Here is a 23,205-nt window from a genome sequence, read left to right on the forward strand (position 1 = left end):
AATACACATACACGTATACAAGCAGTGTTTGTGAGTGAGTGAGGGAGACGGGTATTATTTGTCAAGCTATTGCAAAATTGTTGCGAGCTAAGCATAAAGAGGAGAGCAGCTGATTAAATTGTCTTCACTGACATACAATATTTGTATGCGTTTGAAGGAGATGAAGTAAATGACGAAAGGATCTGCTTACACTTGAAGAAATGCACTAGTTATTATATTTAAAAATTGGATTACAGCAGTACGTGCTGAAAGGGTCAGCTTACACTTGAAAAATACACTTGATATTATTAAAATACTTTACAAATTGTATTACTGTAGAAATAAAAGAGAATAAAGATTTAAAGGCGCGCATTTTACTGTATTTATGTATGTACATGTAGATGGCACGTTAGCCGCAATCAAATAAACCACTAAACCAGGCAGCAATCAACATTTTTGCATATTCACATTTGCAGACATTTTGCCCATGGCCAAAACCATAATGAGCAACTTTAAATGCCGCTGCTTAACACGCAATTCAATAAATTGTGGTCAGTGTCATCGATTTAATTACTGTTCCATGCACACACCCACATGAACAGAGGCGAGCGCATACAAAAAGAGCAACACTTTCCCACACATTCGCATTCACACTCGCAGTCCGCAGCCCGCGCTCTCGCATTCGTATTCGCCCTCGCCCTGGCCTTCGCACTCGCGCTCCCACTTCCACTTCCACTCACACAAAACAGTCAGCCCAGCACACACACATCCCCAGCCGACTACAATGAGAGAAACACAATGTTAATATTTTTCTTGCAATTTGCTTTCTCTGTTTATTTTTGTTGTGTTGTGAGTGCAGCTTCTTTTCATTCAATATCAATTCGCTTCGCATGCACTCAGGACAATTTACAATTTCATTTCACGTCGTTTCTCCTACAATTTTTCATTACAAGCAGCCGAGTAAACAAAAAATAAATAAAAAAAAAAATTATCTTAAAGAATATTAAAAAAAAAATTGTACATAGCTTGTGTACAGCGTATGTTACTCTATTTTGAGTTTGTTTTTTGCTTAAGTATTTTTTTTGTTGATTTTGTTTTTTTATGTTTTTTTTTTTTGGTTTTTCTTTTGTTTTCTTTTTCGCTTCACAATAGGTGAATGTCTTGCTTAAGTTACCGTTCAAAGCGGAACGAACATACAGAAAATAAAAATCAATGATTGCAATAAGCTGAATAGGAATAATAAAGAGAGCCAAAAAACTTCAGCTTAAAGCGAAATCAATAAATTAGTGCGCAAACTAAAAAACCAAAAGAAAACCTAGGGCGGGGGGTTTAGGGAGTGGGTTAGGATTTCGGGGGTTGGGTGAGGGCTTTTGGTGGTTAGGGTTTCGGGTCCAAAAATTATATATAAACATATGACTGAGCGCTAGACCTCTCACAAATGCTCTCTATGCTTTAGTTCGCCTTCTTCTCTGCAGGCGTTGGCGTTGGCGTTGCCGTTGCCGTTGGGGTTGGCGTTGGCGTCGCTGTTGCCGTTGCTGATGCAGCTGCTGCAGCAGCTGACGTCGGCGTCGTTGTAGTTGGCTGTGCTGCTGTCGGCGTTGTCGCTGCTGACGCTGCCTGCGAGCTGGTTGAAAGGTCCAAGTCGCTGGCGCTGTTCTGTAACGGTACAATAGAGGAGAGACGAAAACAGAATAATTACAGTTTATGTTAAGCGAATGCCTGCTCGAAATAATGTTAAAGAGGGTTGATTGGTTTTGTAAGACAGTTTGAATACGCTTCATACACAGTATTAAAGAGTCCTTTTAAAAAGTCTACATATTAACTATTGATATTAATCTATTAATCTATGAAATGTTCATTTATTAAGGTTTCGATTATTTTTTGTAAATAATCGTTCTTTCCATAAAGCGATTAGAATAAAGATTTTATCCTGTCGCAAATTTTATGTAAATTAATCGTTTATCGATTAAGAATATTTTTCTGATTGAAAACTTTAATTGAAATGAATTTTTTGAAGATCAAATGAAACATAAAAATTCATTTACTCAAAGAGAATATGGGATGCTTTTTATTTATCGTTTATCGTTTTATCGATAAAGAGTGTATAGGGTCCTGCTCTCCTGATGCAAATGAAATGCAATCGCCCTGCCTTAAGGCTAACATGCATCTCGCTTTCCAGTTTGCATACCAGCCCCAAACCCACCCCCATGCCCGCCTCCGGCCACACTCACCTTCATCTCCTTGCGCAATTTCATGGACTTGCCCATGCTCTGGAGGCGATAGCGCTCCTTAGCCCGCTCGCGTATCTTTTCCGGCACCACCAGGAGCGTGGTGGTGATGTTGCCCACAAAGAGCAGAAGGAAGAGCCCGCACATGACGGACACATGCCAGGGGGCGTCGGGCGGATAGTAGGCCAGCTTGAAGAGCGTCCAGGCATTGTACGCCTGAAAGGCGTAGCCAATGAACAGGAATGGCAGAAGGAAGCTCAGGCCGCGCCACATCCACGAATGGAAGCCCTCAATGGTGATATCCATGTTGTGGCGTTCGCCCAGCGCCTTGAGCCGATACAGCAGACCCTTCTGATAGCCAAACTGCAAATACTGCACGATGCCTGTGCAAAACGCAAACGAAACCAATTAATACATCCCCAGATATCCACAGCTATATATGCTTATATATCGCTTGCATTTACTCACTGATGTAGACATTGAAGTACATGAACTGCAGACGGAAGAGTTGCCAGTGCTCGCCCTGCGGCCAGACCAGCAGGACGCCGGCGGCCACCGTCGAGATGAAGTGGTGGGCGCGCCACCAGCCCTTGATTCTGGATCCATTCACCTTCAATATGGACTCCCGTATAGTCAGGGTGCAGTAGTACCAGACCAGCAGAAATATGAAAGCCAGTTCCAGAGCTCTACAAATTTGGGTGAGGAGAAGAGTTTTTGCTTTACATCAATCGGTGTATCTGTATCTGTATCTGTATCTGTATCTGTATTTGTATCTGTATCTGTATCTGTATCTGTATCTGTATCTGTATCTGTATCTGTATCTGTATCTGTATCTGTATCTGTATCTGTATCTGTATCTGTATCTGTATCTGTATCTGTATCTGTATCTGTATCTGTATCTGTATCTGTATCTGTATCTGTATCTGTATCTGTATCTGTATCTGTATCTGTATCTGTATCTGTATCTGTATCTGTATCTGTATCTGTATCTGTATCTGTATCTGTATCTCTATCTATATCTATATCTAAGTATCTGTATTGTATCTATGTATCTGTATCTCTATCTCTATCTCTATCTGTATCTGCATCTGCATCTGTGTCTGTATCTGTACTTATATCTATATCTATATCTATATCTATATCTATATCTATATCTATATCTATATCTATATCTATATCTATATCTATATCTATATCTATATCTATATCTATATCTATATCTATATCTATATCTATATCTATATCTATATCTATATCTATATCTATATCTATATCTATATCTATATCTATATCTATATCTATATCTATATCTATATCTATATCTATATCTATATCTATATCTATATCTATATCTATATCTATATCTATATCTATATCTATATCTATATCTATATCTATATCTATATCTATATCTATATCTATATCTATATCTATATCTGTATCTTTATCTGTATCTGCATCTGCATCGGTGTATCTCTATCTGTATCTGAGTATCTGTATTGTATCTCTGTATCTGTATCTGTGTATCTACTCACCTGTAGTTGAATATCAAGTTGAAAAATGCCATTATCAGTCCAATTACATTGAGTATTAGCTTAAACTTTTCATAGTCATCTTTGTAGCGAACTTTGTCGTTTCTGTTCAGAATCGAGACATTCACATCGCCTAGTATTATCTGAGGGATGGCATGGGGGCAAGGGGAGGGTAGAGGCATGTCAACTCTAGTGTGGAACTACAATCGGTAAGTGTGACCAACTCACCTGTAGATAGCGACCGGATCGTGCCGGCAGTGATTGCTCTATTTCATGTAGTTGCGCCTTGCGCTTTAGCGACATCTTTAATAGGTTGTCCAATTTCTCCTTCTCCTCGCCTTCAACCGGTCCTTTATATCTGAAATTCAATAAGTAATTTCAGGGTGAGTAATAAAACAACAGCAGAAACAAACGATATCGATATCGAAATCGAAATCGATATATTTGATTGATACCCATAGATTGATTAAGTTAAATACACAAACTACCCAGGCTAATCCGCATTCATTTAAACATGTTAAAGATATAGACGCTTAGTATAACCCATTAGATTAACCCATTCGTAGTGCCATTAATACTTCATCTTAAATTTTTCTTAACGGTATTCCAATCTTTAAGCTGCCGGCGAATGGCTCAATATGCAATTTGCATAAATATATAATATTTATTATTATACGGTAGGGGGAGCACCGGCCCAGGGGAGGTTGGTCAAAGCCGGGCAAGCCGGCGAGCGATATCAATTATAGACACGGCACACGGCGGACGGTGTACGGTGTACGGTGTACGGCGTACGGCACACGGCACACGGCAATTTCAATTTAGCCCACGTCAAAGTTCAATTTAGACATAATTGACAGTTGCAAAGGAACACGAGAACCGACTCACTCCATGTGTGCGTATATAGGGTATATACCCATATGCATGTATATGTTTGTATAGATATGGGTATTACCTCCTGGGTACATTCTTATTAGATTTCGTTGTTTGTTTTTAATTTTTTATCTATGGCTTGCATAATTCATGTTTTTATTTTTAAACATCCAATAAATAACACGTAAGACTCTTGCGAACGGACGTTACCAACTGCGTGATACTTGTGCATGGCGGAAAAACAACTAATTTCCGATAAGCCCCAAATGGTATTCGTGGAAATTCAACCATCAAAATTTTGAACGTGAATTTAATATAGATAAAATATTAAATAAAAAATATTATTTTTAGATTCGTTACGCCCATTATATATATATACATTTATATATTTACCACGCCCCTATTGAGCGTAAGCTTTATAGAGAATCTTGGTAGCACTTCTATGGCAAGATCGTAGATCTCGTTAATCTGATCTTTTTGAGAAGTAATAGATCTTCCTTAAGAAGTTGAAGATTTCTTATTCCATTCTATTCTTCAATTATCTATATTATAACTATTCCAAATTGCAATCTTAATCTTATATCAGATATAGTATATTTTGCTTAGCCACGCCCCCATACGATATCTCGGGTATATCTGAAAACCATTTATTTTATTCCCAATTTCAAATTTCCCAAGAACAAATATACTCTTTACACTTGCCAGACGAGTATAACTAATACATATGCCCCATAGACACGCTTACATATAAAATTTAGTATATATATAATAAAAATCGCGCTGATAAGCGATAAACGAGGGAGCGCCGTCTTAAAGAATGCGAAAAAAAACGTACTTGAAATTGCGGCACTGATAATGGGGGCTACTGAGTTGGTCAAATAATAATCGGGGCTCTGACTTGTGCTTGTACTTGATGAATGGCAAAAACAAGAAATAAAAAACAGAAACAAACAAAAATTGATTCGTTAATTCCACCCGCAGGTGTGTTATATAACACCGGAAATGGGGCTGAAAGGCGACATGTTCTCAGAGACAAAACATATGTACATCGATACACACAAACATACGAACATACGAACATACATGCTAGACAAGCACAAATAACTAAAAATAGTTGCTTGTATTTATCTTTGGCTAACAGTTTTTATACTTTGTTTCCAAAGAGAAAACAGGTATATTGGTTTTCTGCAATGTCCGTCTGAAAATGCATTAAAAAAGATTTAATACATTTCTAATAACAGTTTTCGATAATAACAATATTAGTTAATTCTGTTCTACCTTGACTTCCCATCATAACAACAAAGTATCATGCAGTCAGTAGCGCCCGACTGCAACGTTCTTACGTTACTTTTCTCTTTGATTTCTTTTGAACACGCGCAAAGAGTCGCCCGTTTGATTCTACTTTGTTTATATTTATATGTTTACTTTGTTTGCGCAAACGTAACAACAACGGCAAGCAAAACAATAACCGTAATTGCTTTTGGGTGCTGTTAGTTAAGCTTTCTATTTTTGTTTTATTTCGTTTTCGCATCTGTCAATTAAGCTTAATTTGCGCAACAAGTTAAATGCTCTTTAAGGGCTGCACAGGTAGCGATTACATTGTTTATATATATGTAAATATATATATACATATATATATGTTTAATATCTTTCTCGTGCTTTCTAGAGTTTTGTAATTTTAGCTCGTGTTTACCATTTTGACAGAGGCGAAATCATTTAATTTATTGTTATAGTGCTGTAGTTGTTGTTGTTGTTGCATCATTTGAATAGAGTAAAGCTGGCAGCTAGCCAAGCGCAAGGTCAACCGTTTGGAGGCAAAGACACAGCAAAACGCGCGCGTCTAAAATCGCTCAGGCTGCGCATACAAATATACAAACACACAAACAAGTGTTTGAGTTCACCGCTCAGCCTTACGGAGAGAGAGAGAGCGAGAGCGAGAGCGAGAGTATGAGAGTATGAGAGTGAAACGCTTTGGTTTGCAAAGCGAGTGCAAAGAGCAATTTTGTACATGTGCTCTCTGGCGATCGTTGACACACATACATACATACACCACACACTGACACACACACACACAATTAAGCGCCAGCACATGAAACTCCACAACTGTTACAGCAGCAACAACAACAGCAGGCAAACTGGCCTTGCCTGCGCGCACAGTGGGTCACTAATGCATTTCCGAAAGCGAAATCAATATGAAAACAAAGAATGCGCTGTATGTATTCATATACATATGTATATTTAAATTGCTATTAAATGAATGATTTGCTCAAAACATTTTGAATACGCAAATAACCTAAATAAATAGACAGGAAAACAAATCAAAACTGGTATTCGAACAATTTGTTTACCTATGCAATATGCGCTGAACGCATTTGTGCCACTGTGGTCACTCAGTTAGCTTTGTTTATTATTAAATTTGTTGTTGTTTATTTTGTTATTGTTTTTCTTTTTTTTTTTCTGTGTCGCTTAATGTTTGCTGGCTTTTCAGTTTACGCTTCATGCAACAGCAGCAGCAGCACAGGGTCAAGGGCAGCTAGTTGGAAAGCGGGGCAAAGCAACTGCAACTTATTGAATAGGAAGAGCGAACGAGTGAACGAGACAGAGAGGGAGAGTGGGGGAGAGTGAGGGAAAGAGAGTAGTGGCCTGCTCGCTGGGCAAAGGTTCACTTTCAATTACAAAATAAACTTATTTTATGACATTTGCTTTGACAATAAATGCGCCTAACGCCCGTTCGGGCGCAAAGTCTATGTACGTGTATTAGGTTTTAACACAGATTTTTTATCAGAATAGCTGCAAAAACAGACACACACACACACACATACGCACAGCTGTAAAAACTAATTGCAAACTAAGTGGAAGAAATACGCACTTTAAATGCCGACACAGCTGTTTCTAGTCTCTGGGTAGGGGGGGTGGTGAGCTGGTGGAGGTGGAGGCGTGGCAGTTGCGATAAGAACGAAATTCACTGACTAATTGCCGACATACATGTGTTTCACAACTTGCTGCGGCTGCTGATAAGAAAACGGTTGGGCTAGCTGTTTCACAGTTGCGAATCTGATTAGAATAGCCTCGTTCGCAACGGTAATTGATTCGAGATCAAATTCCAATTCGGCAACAACTTCAAAGAGTTTGCGTGCGTGTGAGAGAGACAGAGAGCGTGAGATCGGGGTTGTTTATACTATTGGAGATGGTTATTAAGCAGCGCATTAGATTCACGAGTTAAGCATTCGACATGGAGTTGAGCAGGCAGCTGACTGAGTCCACTTAACGGCACTTTAACACTTTGTTAACTTTGTGAATTTGTTTTCTTACGGCAGCGATAAGATGCAGTTATTATGACATTTACAGTTATGGCCGTAATAAATGGCATGTCCAAATGTGTCGTGTCACGCGGCCATCGCTAGCTGAAGCCTGTTGCATACGAATGCTAGCTAAGTACAGTTAAAAGTTTTGTATGTAATTATATAAGGGTTGGCTTTGACACCATAAGCGTGCGTGCGTGTTTGACTGCGTGTGTGTATGTAAATAGTACAGTTATATGCTAGCTATTCTACTCACTGTCGCATTGAGGCTGATATTTGATTCATACGATATCGCTGATGCTTGATCTCGTTAAAGCATTTCTGTTGATGCTGATGCAGCTGCTCCAGCAGCTCAATGTTGCGTCTGTTGCACTCCTGCACAGAGGGAGAGAGAGAGAAAGAGAGAGAGAGAGTGTGTGTGAGACTGTGTTAATATTGAGCAGCTGATTCAAAATAATAGTAAGAACAACAACAACAAACACATCTATATATGTACATATATGTATATATTCATACATCCATATTTATATTTACTTCTACATCATTTACAACAACAACAGCAACTCACCTCAAGCTCGGCATATTCACGATTGAGCTCATCCCATTCATTGCAGAGTGTTTGGATGTCCATTTTGTGTGTTGCTTTTGCTGCCGTTGTTCTTGTTGTTATTATTGTCTTCGCTGGACGCGCTTCGCACGATGTCAATTGTATGCAACAGCTGATTTGAGGTTAGGGTCTATGCTGCCTGTGGTGAGGTGCGAGAGATATATATAGAGAGAGAGAGAGAGAAAGACAAAGAGAGAGCGGGTGAGAGAGAGAGCGTGACGGGAGGCGGGAGGTCAGCCGTTTGCCGGCTGCCCTTTTATGCGAAAGGCGGTGTGGGGCGGGACAGCGTCGGCTCTCAAGTAGATTTTGGTGAAAAATCAATTGGCCGCAACGCAAGCAATTCGCTTTCACGTTCTGCACCGCAGCCACATCCAATTGGAATTAAATTGTAGTCACAAATAACACTTGGTTTAGCACCTGGAGGAACTGAATCAATGGTAACGACGCCAGCGCCACTATGTTTGGGGCTGCGTTTGTTTGGTTTGTTTTAAAAATAAATTTGTGCGGAGCAGCGACGCTTTTGCCGTGCGGTAACTAAAACTGAACTGAACTGAACTGAACCCCAAACATCGACCACTGAACGGGGCGACGCGACAGCGACGACGATCCAATTGGCGGCGGCGGCGACGGCGACGGCAACGACGGCAGCGGCAGCGACGGCAGCCTGATCTTAGGCAGCAAACGGCGGGCGGTGTATTTATTATGGGTGTGTGTTTGTGTGTGTGCGCGACAGTTAATTTGAACTAGTCAAGACACTGATTCCGATTGGAGCGAGCTGCAAGCTAACCACTGACACAACAAATGACGCTAAGCAGCAACAGCAGCCAGCAAGGCAGCCAGCCAGTCATTCAGTCATTCAGTCACTCAGTCAGTCAGCCCGTCACTCGCTCGCTCACTCACCAAACAATGTAATGCGCGCTGCTGTGCCAGCAACAAAACAATGAGAGCGAGCGAGTGGCGTCAGCCAGCGCTCGCTTGTTGCGCCGTCTGTTGGTTGTCCAGCTGGTTGTCTCGCTCATTTGCCTGCTTATTGCTTGCTGTCTCGCGCTCGCGCACACACACCTTGCGGCGCTGTGCTCGCGTGGTTGGCCCGTGGTGAGTTTCGCTTGTCGCCGTGGTGAGTGCATTAGCGGTGGTAGGTTGGCATTGCGCGCGCAATTCAAAATCTTCAGCACTTACCAGTATGCATGTGTGTCGGCCGTGTTTGGTTTATAAATAAAAAAATTTTGGGTTCATGTGTACATACGGTAGATTTAATGTAAAATGCGACGCCTGTTAACAGTTAATATACATATACATTCAAATTTTGTGGGCGTCAGAAAAAAAAAGTATAATAAAAAAATTTACATATAAATATATATATATATATATATGTATATATATAAGTATGTATGAATATAAAATATATGTATTATGTTTTGGGCCTACTCCTTGCGCCTGGCACGTAGTCGCAGCGCCAGGTAGGCAAAACCACGGAAGCCCACAATGAGCAGAGCGAGGCCCACATAGTCGAGTGGCAGATCCGCGGCGGAGAAGTTCAGCGTCTCCAGGATGACCTTGCCGGAGCTGGGGCACGTGGTGTTCGAGGAGGTGCAACTGATTTCGCCGGGCTCTACGTCGGCCCACTGATTGATCAGCAGGCCCTCGTTGGCGTACCGGAACCAGGACAGATACGACAGCCATTTCAGATAAATAGGCACCGAGCCCGAGTTGAGGAAGAAGCCGCCGAAGAGCAGGAACGGTATGATGACTGGCGGACCCACCGACAGTGCCATCGACGTGGAGGAGCTGGCACAGGATATCAAATAGCCAAACGAGGTGGACACATTGGCCACCAGTGTGACCAGTGCCAGGCAGTTGAAGAAGTGCAGCACGCCCGCCCGCAACCCAATCATCGGATACGCAATCGCCGTGAAGACCAGCGGCACGGTCAGAAAGAGCGGCAGCTCCGCTATGGTCTTGCCCAGAAAGTAGGTGTCGCAGCGGTAGAGGCGACTGCGCGCCTCCCGCATAAACACCGGCAGCTCCGACGTAAACACCTGGGCAACGGGAAAAGCAAGCCATAGATTAGAGTGGGGAGTGAGCGTGGTTGGGGGGTGTTTTGCTTACATTGATCGTGGCAAAGACATTCTGGAAGGTCATGTTGGTCAGAAAGAGGAATATGGCTCCATTGATGTTCATCACGCCCACCTGCGTCAGCTGCTGGCCCAGAAAAATGAGGCCAATCAGTACAGCTACCATCTGGAAGTATGATTAAATAACAAAATTATAAGCAAAGTTGAAGGTAGTCATTGAACAGCGGATATGCAACATTTCCGTTGAGGATCACTCATTGGATAAGCGATATCGGAAATCAGGTATCGGATATCCGATATTGGATATCTGTCATCGGACATCGGACATCGGACTTCAGTCATAGAATATTGGACATCCCACCTTAGATATTGCACATAGGACTTCCGACATCGGTCATACGATATCGAACATCCGACCTTAGACATCAGTCCTCGGACATCGGATTTCCGACTTTGGGCGTCGGACTTCAGTCATAGGTAATCGGACATCCGACCTTGGATATCAGTCCGCGGACCTCGGACTACCGACATCGGACGTCAGACGGACTTCAGTCAAGGAATATCGGACATCCGACTTTGGATATAAGGCAACGGACAACGGACATCGGACTTCCGACATCGAGCATCGGACTTCATAGATCAATCAACGGACTTACCGTGGTCTGTATGAGCCGCACTTTGACCAGCAGCGGCTCCTTCAAGACCGAGAGCCAGGAGCGCCAGAGTACGGCACGGAACTGCATGAACCACGTGGCCTTGTACGTATACCCATTCTCGGGCTGTTCCAGCGGCTGTGTCAGCGCCTTGGTGGCCAGCAGCTGCTCCATGTCGCGTGCCACCTTGCTAATGGCGAAATTATCGCAGATCTTGGCAATGCGCTCACGCGACTCCACCTCACGGCCCGGCACAATGGCCAGCACCTGCACATAGAAGTCCGCCGGATTATAGTTGGTCGGACACTGGGCGCCAACGCTGCGAGGTAGTTGGAGTTGAGTTGGGGCAGACCATAAAGATTTGAATAGAGCTCGACTAAAGTCCGTTTCGGACTACTTACTACGAGAAGAAGTCAACGGCCTCGCTGGGCGTGCCAAGGAATGCGACACGTCCCTCGGCAATGAGGAGTATCTTGTCGAACAGCTCGAAGAGCTCCGACGATGGCTGATGTATGGTCAGTATGACGGTCTTGCCCTTTTGCGATAGCTTCTTCAGCACCTGGACGACGCTGTGGGCGGTAAAGGAGTCCAGGCCCGACGTGGGCTCGTCGCAGATGAGCAGCGGTGGATCTGTCAGGGCCTCGGAGGCAAAGGCCAGCCGCTTGCGCTCGCCACCCGACAGACCCTTCACCCTGCCCGGCACTCCAATGATCGTATGCTGGCACTTGCTGAGCGAGAGCTCCTGGATGACCTGATCAACGCGGGCCACTCGCTGCTTATAGGTCAGCTGGCGGGGCATGCGCACCATCGCCTGGAAGATCAGATGCTCCCGGGCGGTCAGCGAGCCAATGAACAGATCGTCCTGCTGCACATAGGCGCAGCGCGCCTGCATCTCTTTGGCATCCACGGGCTGGCCATTCAGCAGCCGCATGCTCGACGGCGACACCTGGACGCCATGGGGCGAGCGAAAGGCCAGCGCGTTCAGCAGCGTCGTCTTGCCGGCTCCTGAGCTGCCCATCACGGCCAGCAGTTCGCCCGGATAGGCAACGCCACAGACTGCGGGAGTACAGCAAGTGAATAAATGGAGCTGGAGAAGGTTCTTGGGATTCTTGGGGCTTACCATTTTTAAGCAGATGCTTTCGCGGTGCCGGAATATGGCGTTCGTTGCAGAAGAGGCCGCGCGTCCGATTCACCAGCTGGCGCCAGTTGGAGCCGGGCTGATGCACTGCACCGAATATGTCCACATTGTGCCAGGCATAGGTGAGCGTCTCGGGCAGTTGGCCATCGTCCGAAGGACTCAGCGTGCCATAGTTCTTGGCCTGGCCAAAGCCCTGGCTAATGCAGCTCTGCGCTGTTGCCGCCACATTTGTGGCAGCCGTCGCCGCGGCTCCCTGCTGCCCCTGCTGTAAGACACAAAACAGTTTTCTGAGTGAGTGAGTGAATAGATGGATGGCATGGGATGGGATGGGATAGGATGGGATGGAATGGATGGCTGCCTGGCTGCCTGGACAAAAAGGTTTCAAAACTTTTCAATTTCGCGCGAATAGCCAACACTCGTGGCCATAAAAAAGGGCGACGGCGCGTAAATCTTTTCGCCGTGCTAATCCCGTCGCCCACTTACGACCTTTCTCAGGACAGACAGCCCGGCCATGGGGCTGGGTGTGGGCGGAGGCGGCGGCATGGAGGCGTGGGCCGTTTAAGTTTCATAAAAAGACTCGAGACCATTTAAAATGTGCAAATTAGGGCGTCCATAAGCCGCAGACTGTGTCGAATCTCTGGCCCTGTTGCCACTTCGTAAGACAAATGCCGAATCGTTGTTGCCCATTGCCGTTGCCGGATTGGGTTGGCGTACTCAATCCGGCCGGGCCCAAGCCATTCACATGATGGCCATTTGAAGGTGACTCGAGTCGAGCGAATGCTAAACTTTGTCCTCAAATCCTCTTTCCGAGGCCGTCCGACTGTTCGTCTCTACGTCCGTCTGTCTTCCGCGTCCCACTGTGTCAAGCAATTGAGCAATTGGGCATCTCGTAATTTACTTAGCATACATTTCTTTTCGATTATCGAGCGAGTTAACTTGCTTGGCTGCGCCCGGCCCTCGGCCGTACTCCATCGATGGGATGGATACATTTCGCATTGTTTATCATAAAGAGTTCTCCTCGGTAGAGGCGCACGAAAAGTCGAGTGCCTTTACATTTCATCTGATTACATTCAATGCCAGCTAGCACTCGACTTTAAAGCCGTTTGCTTCTAGATTAGGATGTAACAAGTTTGAGCAAGCTGTGAGGGTGGGTCAGCCAGCGAAGCTTAAATACTCTCTTTGTATTTGCGAGAATTACGGAACATAGCTTGAAGTTGGGGAATATGCAATACTTATATGCGAATAGCTCTTATAGTTCTTAAAAAACTTTGCATCTACATATATCCTATATAATATATTGCCTCGAACATTGTTCTTCTCTCTCTGTAAGTCTCATAAATGCTCTACCTACTTAACTTTCTTTCTGAATCTCTCTCCCTCTCTCCTTTTCTGTGGGTATCACCAATACTCTACCCTCTGAACTTGCACTCTGAATCTCCTCCTTTTTTTACCCACACTCTCAATCTCTCTATACCTTACTATCTCTTTCTTTCTCTCTCTCTCTCTTTCATTCCAATTCTCTCTCATTTTAGTTCTATCTCATTTTCTCTCTCTTTCGATCTCCTTCGCTTTCTTTCTCACTCTCACTCCCCCTTTGTCGCTTGTAGTCGTCGAGCCTCAGGGTTACTCTCTCCAAGTGTCTTTCTCGATATCTCAGATAGCTGTTGTTTTGAATCTCTATCCGTTACGCTTTCTCTCTCTCTCTCTCTCTCTCTCTCTCTCCTGTCTTGCTTGTTCTTTCACTCGCTTTCTTGTACTCTCGCTGTCTATCTTTCACTCTCCATTATCACATCGCTCTATTTCTCTCTTCCTCCCTCTCTTTCTTTCTCTCTCTCTATATTCTCTCTTTATCCATCTATCTCCATATTACTCCACCTCCTCCATAATTTTGTTTTATGAGTAGTTTTGTAAGCCAGATTGAGCTATACATATGTATGTGTATATATATTTTTTATGCATATACTAAAAGCTTTTTCCATTTTCGATTTTATATTTCAGATGCAAAAGAAAAACTAAGTTTCGACTGAGTCCATTAAACATATTCATAAACTTGACAGACTTATTAATTTGTTTGAAATACTTAGGGTAGTTACAATATATATGTATAGTATATACGATATACATATATATATCTGTATAAGTCTCTCTAGCGACATCTGGCGGCGAGAAGAGCTATGCCTGCGGCGTTGCCAGGCAGCCAAAGGAAACGCATTTCTCGAAAAGTTATGCAAAAACGATGTAGAGAAACGTAAGAAAAAAAGGAACAGAGAGAGAGAGAGAGAGAAAGAGAGAGAGAGAGAGAGAGAGAGAGAGAGAGAGAGAAACACAAGAAAGTACGAAAATTAAATAAATATGAAATGTGAAATATAAGCCGGGGGCCAAGCTGCCAGACACCGAGAGATGATACAGCAACACACACTTAAGAAGCGCCAAGGAGGCTTACAGCAACAAACAACAGCAACAGCAACAACAACAATAGCAACAACAACAACAAGACAAGACAAGCAAATAAATACAGGAAAAACTTTTTAATAACATTTTTCGGCCTCATTTGTTGTGAAAACAATTTTGCTTGGGCTCTGGCACGGCCGCAGAGCGCGCCGCATGCCACGCCCACAGCTGCCCGCTGCCGGCTGCCTGCTGCCTGCTGCTTGCTGCCTGCCACATGTAACGGATATTAAATTTTTCGCGTCTACCTCAGCGAAGACGTCGTCTTTGCCGTCTCCAATTTCTCAAGCCAAATTGAAATGCAACAAACAAACAGCAGCAGCCGGAGGGGGAGGAGATGGGGAATGGAAGGAGGCGGATGCTGCTGCGGGACAGCAAACCCAGATCGTTGGACAGTATTAATGGCCTGCGCCACATTTTGTCGCATCGAAACACATATACATATATGTGTATGTATATAAATATATATGATAAATAAAAATATTTACGTAATTTGTTTGATGATTTACACAAATTTTTGATGATTGCGTAAGGTGAGACGCAAACGCTGGCCATATTGTGTAGGCAGCCCCTCTGCTGCGCCAATTAGCGCACAGCCAGGCGAAGCCCCTCAAGCTGTGGGACTGGACCAGCCTCCTCCGCTGGAGCGGCAGCGCGATGCGGCGTGGAGCGGCAGCCTAACCGCAATGGACATTGTGGGCGTTCAGCTTTGGCTTCACTCTCTTGGAAGCCCCACGTGCGGGTCAAACAGACAGCAGCAGCAGCAGCGGTAGCAGCAGCAGCAATAGAAAGCAAAAGGAAAGCTGAGCAAGAGTTGGCCAAATCCACAGGCACAAATAGTGCAACAACTCGAACTAAACAAATGCAAGACAACATCGAGAGGGAAGCTCAGACCCAAGGAAGTCTGTCGGGGGGAAAGTGTCAAAGGTAAGAGCTGAGTACAAAGTGGAGAAAAGAGAGTGAGAGGGAAGGGTTTGTGTTGGGCTAGAGCTTGACAGAAAGTGCAGGCACTTTAAAAGGGGGTTGCTCACTCAAAGAGTTCGAATGAAAGGTTTTGATAAGAGCCTAGAGATTTGTAGAGCTATTGCAGAACTTTTCCATAAGAAAAATCATGATATATGTAGCTAATAATATATGTATGTATAAAATATAATATAATAGTACTTGGTAAAACTTTGGGAATAGCATTTGGTATCTGAAAAACCAATACAATTATCCATATTCCATAAATGTAGGGTTATACTTCTATAAGATAGATACATAGAGATACATTTATATCTGGTATATCAATGATGTTTTTGTGGAACGTAAATACATCGATAATATATCTAAGGTAGTAGATACATTTATATCAGATATGACAGATATATCTTTATCGAATGCCTCATCATATATATACGATATACATATACATCCATCATAAGGTAACCTAAGATTATAAATACATTTATATCAGACATCGCAGAAATATATAATTTTATCATATGCATCATAGATAATTTATGTTATACATGCAATACAAACATCCATCTATATCTATATATTCATCAGATACATCATTGAAATATGAGAGATGATGTATAAATTTACTTTCGTATTAGCTATCAGGATAAAGATATATACATATATATCCTGGATACATCTATACGATATATCGGAGAGACATCTTTGTGAGATATATTTTTATGAGTTTTATAATAGATACATCACATAATAGATACAACCCATTTTCATCAGAAATATCATAGATACATCATATCTGGTAGAACATAGATATATCTATATCTGTTATATTTTTATCAGATCTATATCATAGACACATTTATATAGGACATATCGGAGGGTCATCTATATTGAATACATTTCGATCAGATATATCATAGATATTTCAAATCTGGTAGATCATGTCTAAATCAGATATAAATTGTATATCAGTTATACCACATATATATTTTAGATACAAAAATATAAATTAGTATCAATTATATCATCTATGTCAGGTATATCAGAGATACATCTATGTCATAGATATATGCCTTACATATAGACCTATATCAGCCACATAAGATGTATCCCAAATACATCTATAGAATTAACATTAAATGCATCATAGATACATCTACTTGATCTTTTTCACCTATATCATAGATACATCTATGATATTAGATATTCGCCTAATGATATCTAATTATAGATACCTTATTAAAGTAGAGCTATAATTTCAATTCCCGTCAGTCGTAATTCCCTATTATATTCGGCATCCCCCTCCATTGAGCTTACACATAAAAATATATATGGATAAATCTGAAAAATTAAGTTGGCTTCCTGTTTTGTTTGCGCTCAGTTTTCCATAGAAATGATTATGTTGAATATAAATTCTGGTCGGAAAATGCAAATGAGCGGACAGCAAAATATTTGCTTTAATTTGTGAATTTGTGAAAATTGCGTAGAGCTGAAAATTGTATTAAATTAAATGTGTGCAGCTCCAACTCAGGCCGAGCTCAAGATAAACTAATTGAAATATCCGAGTTGAAGGATTCTGAGTGGAAATTCAGTTTGACATATGTTTGAAAAGTCAAATTTGTAGTGTGAGGGAGGGGGATGGGGGGATGGGGGATGGGGGATGGGGAGAGGTTGATTTCAAGGAAATTCAGTTGCTGTCTGCCTGCCGGGCAGCTGTGAGATTTTTAAAGCCTGTCAAGTCATAGACTTGAACAAACACAGACGGGCTAAGATAGCGACACTTGTCAGACAAGGTGCCAAGCGACACAGATAAAGATACAAAGATACAGTTGATGCTGATACAGAGAGAGAGAGAGAGAGAGAGATACAGATGGACAGTCAAATAATGACCCAGATAAGCGTAGATTATACAATATCAATAAAAGCAAAAGCAAGAGCAAATAAATGAAACAACAACAGCAAGAGCAAAAGCAAAAACAGCGAGAGCAATAAGAAAAATAAATATCCAAATAAAAATAATACCGAGCAGCCAGAATGCGAGCAGAATGAAGCCAACTCAGTGACAACAAGTTCTTGTTAACAAGCATAAACATGCGTTAAGCACTTCTCAGATATGCCACCTTAGATACATAGATACACTGACACATAGATACACACAGATATACTTAGATATAGATATTCGTTGGAATTGTTGGCTGACACCTGAGCTGCTCTCGTTGCCCGCTGCACTTGTCTCTCTGCTGAGCCACCGCCCCCTACCCCCTCACCCACATAGCGTCTATGACCCAACCCACAACCTTGTATCTTCGAAAACTTATGGGTTTTTCCAAAGCCATTCAAATCCGAGTCATGCAAACTTGTAGATGCTAGGGAATACATTGAAGTCCAAGTGAAAACACATAAATACTTTTTTATTGCATTTAAACGTGAATTATGAATGAATTGAAATGCATTGAATGAATCAGGGAAAGTCTAAGTTTCAAATCTGAATGAATGCTCATAGTTCTAATAGATAGAAATAGATACTTCTAAAGACATAGAATCATGAGTGAATACTGAGTACTCATAGATTATTTTAAATACATTTAAGTTTCACTTCAGGAAATTTAGAGCTGAGTAAATCCTAGGTACTCATATCTATTTGTGAATGCATTCAAATCAGATTGAATTCATATCATTAGTGAGACATTAATACTCATTGGTAATTCTAAATATATTCTAAATATATTCACACGATCCCAAATACTTCAGCTTTGAAATACATTCATATTCAAAGCTGAATGACTCATAAGTACTCATAGAACCAAACCATATATGTATGTATATACACTCATATGCTCATATATATTTATACAGACATTACAAGCAGATCGTATTATTATGGATACTTTTAAAAATATACCAATTTGATAAGTTAGATGTTTTCGGAATACTTTGGATTATTTCGGATAACTCATAAATCTTAATCTGAGTGACTCATAGACTCATAGACCTTTGATAAGCTCACCCCAACTTGGAATAATCATAAATGCTCCTATATACTTTTATAGATTTTCAAATCTGAATAAATTATGAAAATTCATAGTTACTTATTATTTCATATTCAAATCTTAGAGAATTATTTCAGCCAGAAATGTGAGTCTGTGGCTTGAGCTTCATCTATAATTGATTTAGGATTCCCTGTTAAATGTTACTCAAACTAATGTTAAATGTATATTGCTTTCCGTCGTTTCGTCTACCTCATATTACGTTACGTGTATACCCTAGCTTTAATTTTAAATATTTAATTAATTATTTAAATAGAATATATACATATATAATAAGAATGATATATAATAAAGATGATACATTTTTTATTATAAATATTTTTTAAAATTCAAAGAAAATAGTTGCTAAGACATACATATGTATTACTCTAAGGTATATGGCATTTATGTGATAATATGCTGCCCATAAGCATTTTTATGATATGATAGTAGTCCAGAAGATAGACGATATGTATGTATGTATATACATACATACATGTGTGCTATATACAACCCGAGATAAACTGTAAAAGAGCAATTAAGCTACTGCTAGCAGCGCACGCCTTAAGCATATGCCAAATCAGGATATTAAACAGTAGTCGAACTGTGGTCAATAGCATATATGTATGTATATACATATATGTATGTGCATATGTATTTAGACACATACATGTATTTACCCATCTAGAGTTAAACAAAAAGCGAGTCTGTTATGTGAATTCTATGCCAAACTATAGTTGGTTCTATAGTTGTTATTCATGTTGCTTCTGGATCCGATTACACATGTTTTGCAACATTTGATTCACATAATGCGTGCCACTGTCCATGTGTGTGTGTGTGTGTGTGTGTGCGTGTGTTTGAGTGTACCAGTGTGTGCGTGTGTTTCCATTTTGATAGTCTATGAATCTTGGCTTTAAATTTGACTGATGCAATGCGGTTGCGGTTTCTAGGCATGTCAATACACACACACACACACACACGCACGCACACACACACATACATGCATATATATGAATATGCTATTGTATATTATTGTTCTTGTTTTAGGTTAGGCTGCCCCGCCTCCCGCCCCCGCCGCACATTGTCAGCGTGAGAACCAAACGCAGTTGCTGAATGTAGCCTGCAGCCCTAACGGCATTGTTTACTTACGTTGTGCAATTGCTCGGCCGACGGATGCTTGCTGCTGCCGCGTATCAATAGCTCCTGATCCTCCTGTCCCATTCTGGCGTATACGCACGCACACAGAGATGCACAGCACACACGTACACAGCACACACACGCACACAAACAAAAATTAAATAAAGCGACGAAAAGAATAACAGCTATTTACTTATGGAGCAAGGCACTCTACGTTTTGTTGTTGTTGCTGCGATTTTTGCTTTGGTTTTTGTTTTTGCTTTCTTAAATTTTATTGTTGTATCTTTCTTGTATTGTTGTTCTTGTTGTTGTGCCGTTTTAGCTCCTTTTGCTGCACTCTTTGCTGCGTGACGAATGCGCGGACAAAACGCAACTGACGTTCAACGACTGCGCGACTGAGCAACGGCGCTGGTAACGACAGTGACAGCGGCAGCGGCAGCGGTAACGGTGCGACGCGGCGGCCATTGACGCTGACGACGTTAGCGGTGGCAGCGCAGCGCTGCTTGCGGTGTTAAGGCGTTGAGTGAAATTTGATGAGTGCAAACAGATAAAAGCTCTGCTGCAACAATAATAACAACAACAACAGCAAGAATAGGCGCGACGACAGCAACAACAACAACAACAGTTGCTTCGTCTATTTGCATGCTGATTAAAGAGGCGATGCGCTGCGAGCGCTGCTCAACTGTTGCTCAACGGTTGCACTACGTTCGCTCAGCTCAGCTCTCTGCTGTTCTTTTGGCAGATCAGCGAGTGCTTCTTCTTATTCTGTTTCTCTCTTTCTACTATTGTTTTTGCTAATGTTAGCCGAGCTAAAAATCGCTTTGTGGAAAATCGATCGATAACTATCGAGCAGTAGTAGAAGGCCTAATAAATCAAGAACGCTAACTATCGACAACTGATCAATAAAAGAGAGCGATCAAGTGTTTATTAAATCGATAAGCTATTAATATATTTTTAAAACATAGAATATATTTGCATAATAAATATTTATTTTAAGGCTTGTGGAAAAATATGTAAGTTCTATTTCAATTATTAGACTAGCCAACAGTTTTCAATTTTTTGTTTTGTTTTTCATATTGATTGTTTATGGAGATATGGACTATTTCATATGTCACTTGATCTGTTGGATCATTGATAACAGTGTGATTATCGATAAATAGCCATCTGTTTTATTTAATCAGATGTTTGTCGAGGTATACCCTATTTCAGTTGATTAGATTAAAAGACACTTAATATTTGAAATTATCGATAGCAGTGTACTACTCGATAATTATCGTTAGAGCGAAAGAGCAATCGACATGTTGCATGAAGTTTGTTCTATGTGTTAAGCGATAATTATCGATATAATTGATAAAAATAAAAATTATTATATATTATTACTATAATTTAAACTTCTATTTAAAAAAAAGTATATATTATTTTATTTAATATTTATTTAATTTTAATATAATTTAATAATACTAATTGCATAACAAACAGAAAATTTTATTGCAGCTTAATAAATCCACACTTTAAGCCAATTACTCTACCAAAATTATTTACAGGGTATTTATAGACTGATGCGTTGGCATCCTTGTGCTCTTTTCCTTGCTGATCTAAGGCGAAAGCTAAAAAAATTCGTTCAACTAGTTTGTGCCCTGCACAGTGTCTTAATATATGCGTGTGAATGTGTGAGTGCCCTCGTCTCTCTCTCTCTCTCTCTCTCTGTGTGCGTGTGTGTGCGTGCGTGCGGCTTCTCCTCGTTGATCGCTTTCAGCTGAACTCAAACTCTCGAAACGACTTTTACAACAAAACTAACTCAAAGCTCATAAGTAGCGGCACTTGTGGCTGTTGTTGTGTTCGCTCTTCTTGTTCATTTTCTTTGCACTCTTCTTACTCTCCCTCTGCTGACGCTGCTGCTGCTGCTGCTTTAAAGTGTCACAAATTTGCTGCATGTGACGCTGGCGCTGCTGCCTCTGCTTCAGCCTCTGCCGCTTCAGGGGGCAACACACAAAATCTCTGTGGAACTTTTGCTAAGCCATCCGCTGCTCCGCCCCGGTCGGATGCCATCATTTACTCACTCAAATGCTATAAACTTTTTACACTTAACAATTTATTGTCACTCTGCTGGCGTCGATGGCGATGGCGATGGCGATGGAGACGGCGACGGCGACGTCGACGCTGGCAGCATTGTTTGTGCCTTGCAAGTTGCAATGTGAAAAGCAAAAAGTGCAAAGAAGTAACTCGAGCAAAAAGCGTAGAAAGTTTCGCTAACACGCTTTTACACTCTCTCTCTTCTACGCACACACACACACACATACACACACACATACAGGTAAAGCGGCCATTGACACTTTGGAATCAAGTTGGGCGAGCTGTTTGCAGCGTGAGTTTGTCCTCGCGCTGACGCTGAGCATGACTTAACCCCTGCTCAATAGCCAGACTTTCTAACTGCCCACCCAGGCGAGAGCCTCCCACCACGCCCACATCGCCCACCACGCCCACTATGCCGACTGCCCGCCCATGCAACGCGTTAGCCCATGCAAATTATTGACGCGGGCAGCGGCTTCAATAAATCTGTGTATGTGTGTGCGTGTGCATGTGTGTGTGTCTGTGTGCGTGTGTGTATGTGTGGCAACTTTTGCTGTGCCTGGTTTGCGCCAACTTTATGCCAAGCGCCACGCTAATCAGACAGCTTTCTAGTTCATTGCATTGAACGAGCGTCACGCCCACATCTGTAAACGTAACCGCCACACCGCCCGCCTACCGCCCTGGGTCTAGCCAGCTGCTGCCTCGTCCGTCAAGCAGCCACTCAACTGGCTGTAATTGCCAAGTAAATCAGCGCTGCCACTTGCCATGCCCCAAAAGTATGTTCAGCTTGGGGGCGGGAGCGAGGGCGGGGGCGGTACGAAGGGCAGGACGAATGGGAATTGGAGTTGGGCTTGAGCTAGGATCTATGTGAACGGACGAAGGAGTCGGTGCGTGGGGAAGGGGGGGGGGCCCTTGGCCCGTGCTAAACTTTGAGAAGTTTTAAAGAGGAATGCTTCATGGGCTAGATTCATAGTTAGTTAGTTAGTTAGTTGCTGGGCGCAACTTGCTAAGGGATGGTGGGGTGAGGAGGGGGGGAGGCGAGGGGTGTGGTGTGAGGGGTGTGTGCGCTGCTCCAAAACTTTAAAAAGGGAATGCAGCAAGAGCAGACAAGCGCTCTAAGTGTATGTGAGTGTGTGTGTGTGTGCGTGTGTGTGTGGATAGAAACATGCTTAGCTTT

The 23,205-nt window shown here is 42.0% G+C and overlaps 2 protein-coding genes across 3 annotated transcripts; both read right to left on the minus strand.

Annotated features, from left to right (window-relative positions):
* Positions 1-784: 784 nt before the first annotated feature.
* Positions 785-9,443, minus strand: LOC6586040 (transmembrane protein 120 homolog). Of its 2 annotated transcripts, none has more exons than XM_015160615.2 (8): positions 9,419-9,443; positions 8,480-8,657; positions 8,168-8,286; positions 3,968-4,097; positions 3,743-3,882; positions 2,676-2,893; positions 2,211-2,590; positions 785-1,635 (listed from the first exon to the last, which is right to left on the minus strand). In XM_015160615.2, exons 2-8 carry the CDS (start codon positions 8,540-8,542, stop codon positions 1,432-1,434), a joined length of 1,254 nt encoding a protein of 417 aa, XP_015016101.1. In that variant the 5' UTR covers positions 8,543-8,657; positions 9,419-9,443; the 3' UTR covers positions 785-1,431. The 2 variants fall into 2 exon arrangements, with proteins under 2 accessions (XP_015016101.1, XP_002011663.1); XM_002011627.4 differs by lacking the exon at positions 9,419-9,443 and adding an exon at positions 8,936-9,388.
* A 446-nt stretch (positions 9,444-9,889) lies between these two features.
* LOC6586041 (protein white) lies at positions 9,890-20,344 on the minus strand. Its single transcript, XM_002011628.4, has 6 exons — positions 19,971-20,344; positions 12,367-12,649; positions 11,648-12,302; positions 11,250-11,565; positions 10,628-10,759; positions 9,890-10,557 (listed from the first exon to the last, which is right to left on the minus strand). Exons 1-6 carry the CDS (start codon positions 20,040-20,042, stop codon positions 9,943-9,945), a joined length of 2,073 nt encoding a protein of 690 aa, XP_002011664.1. The 5' UTR covers positions 20,043-20,344; the 3' UTR covers positions 9,890-9,942.
* Between the last annotated feature and the right edge of the window lie 2,861 nt (positions 20,345-23,205).

This window comes from Drosophila mojavensis, unplaced genomic scaffold (assembly GCF_018153725.1).
Source record: "Drosophila mojavensis isolate 15081-1352.22 unplaced genomic scaffold, ASM1815372v1 contig_136, whole genome shotgun sequence".
In the NCBI taxonomy this organism is placed as follows: domain Eukaryota; kingdom Metazoa; phylum Arthropoda; class Insecta; order Diptera; family Drosophilidae; genus Drosophila; species Drosophila mojavensis.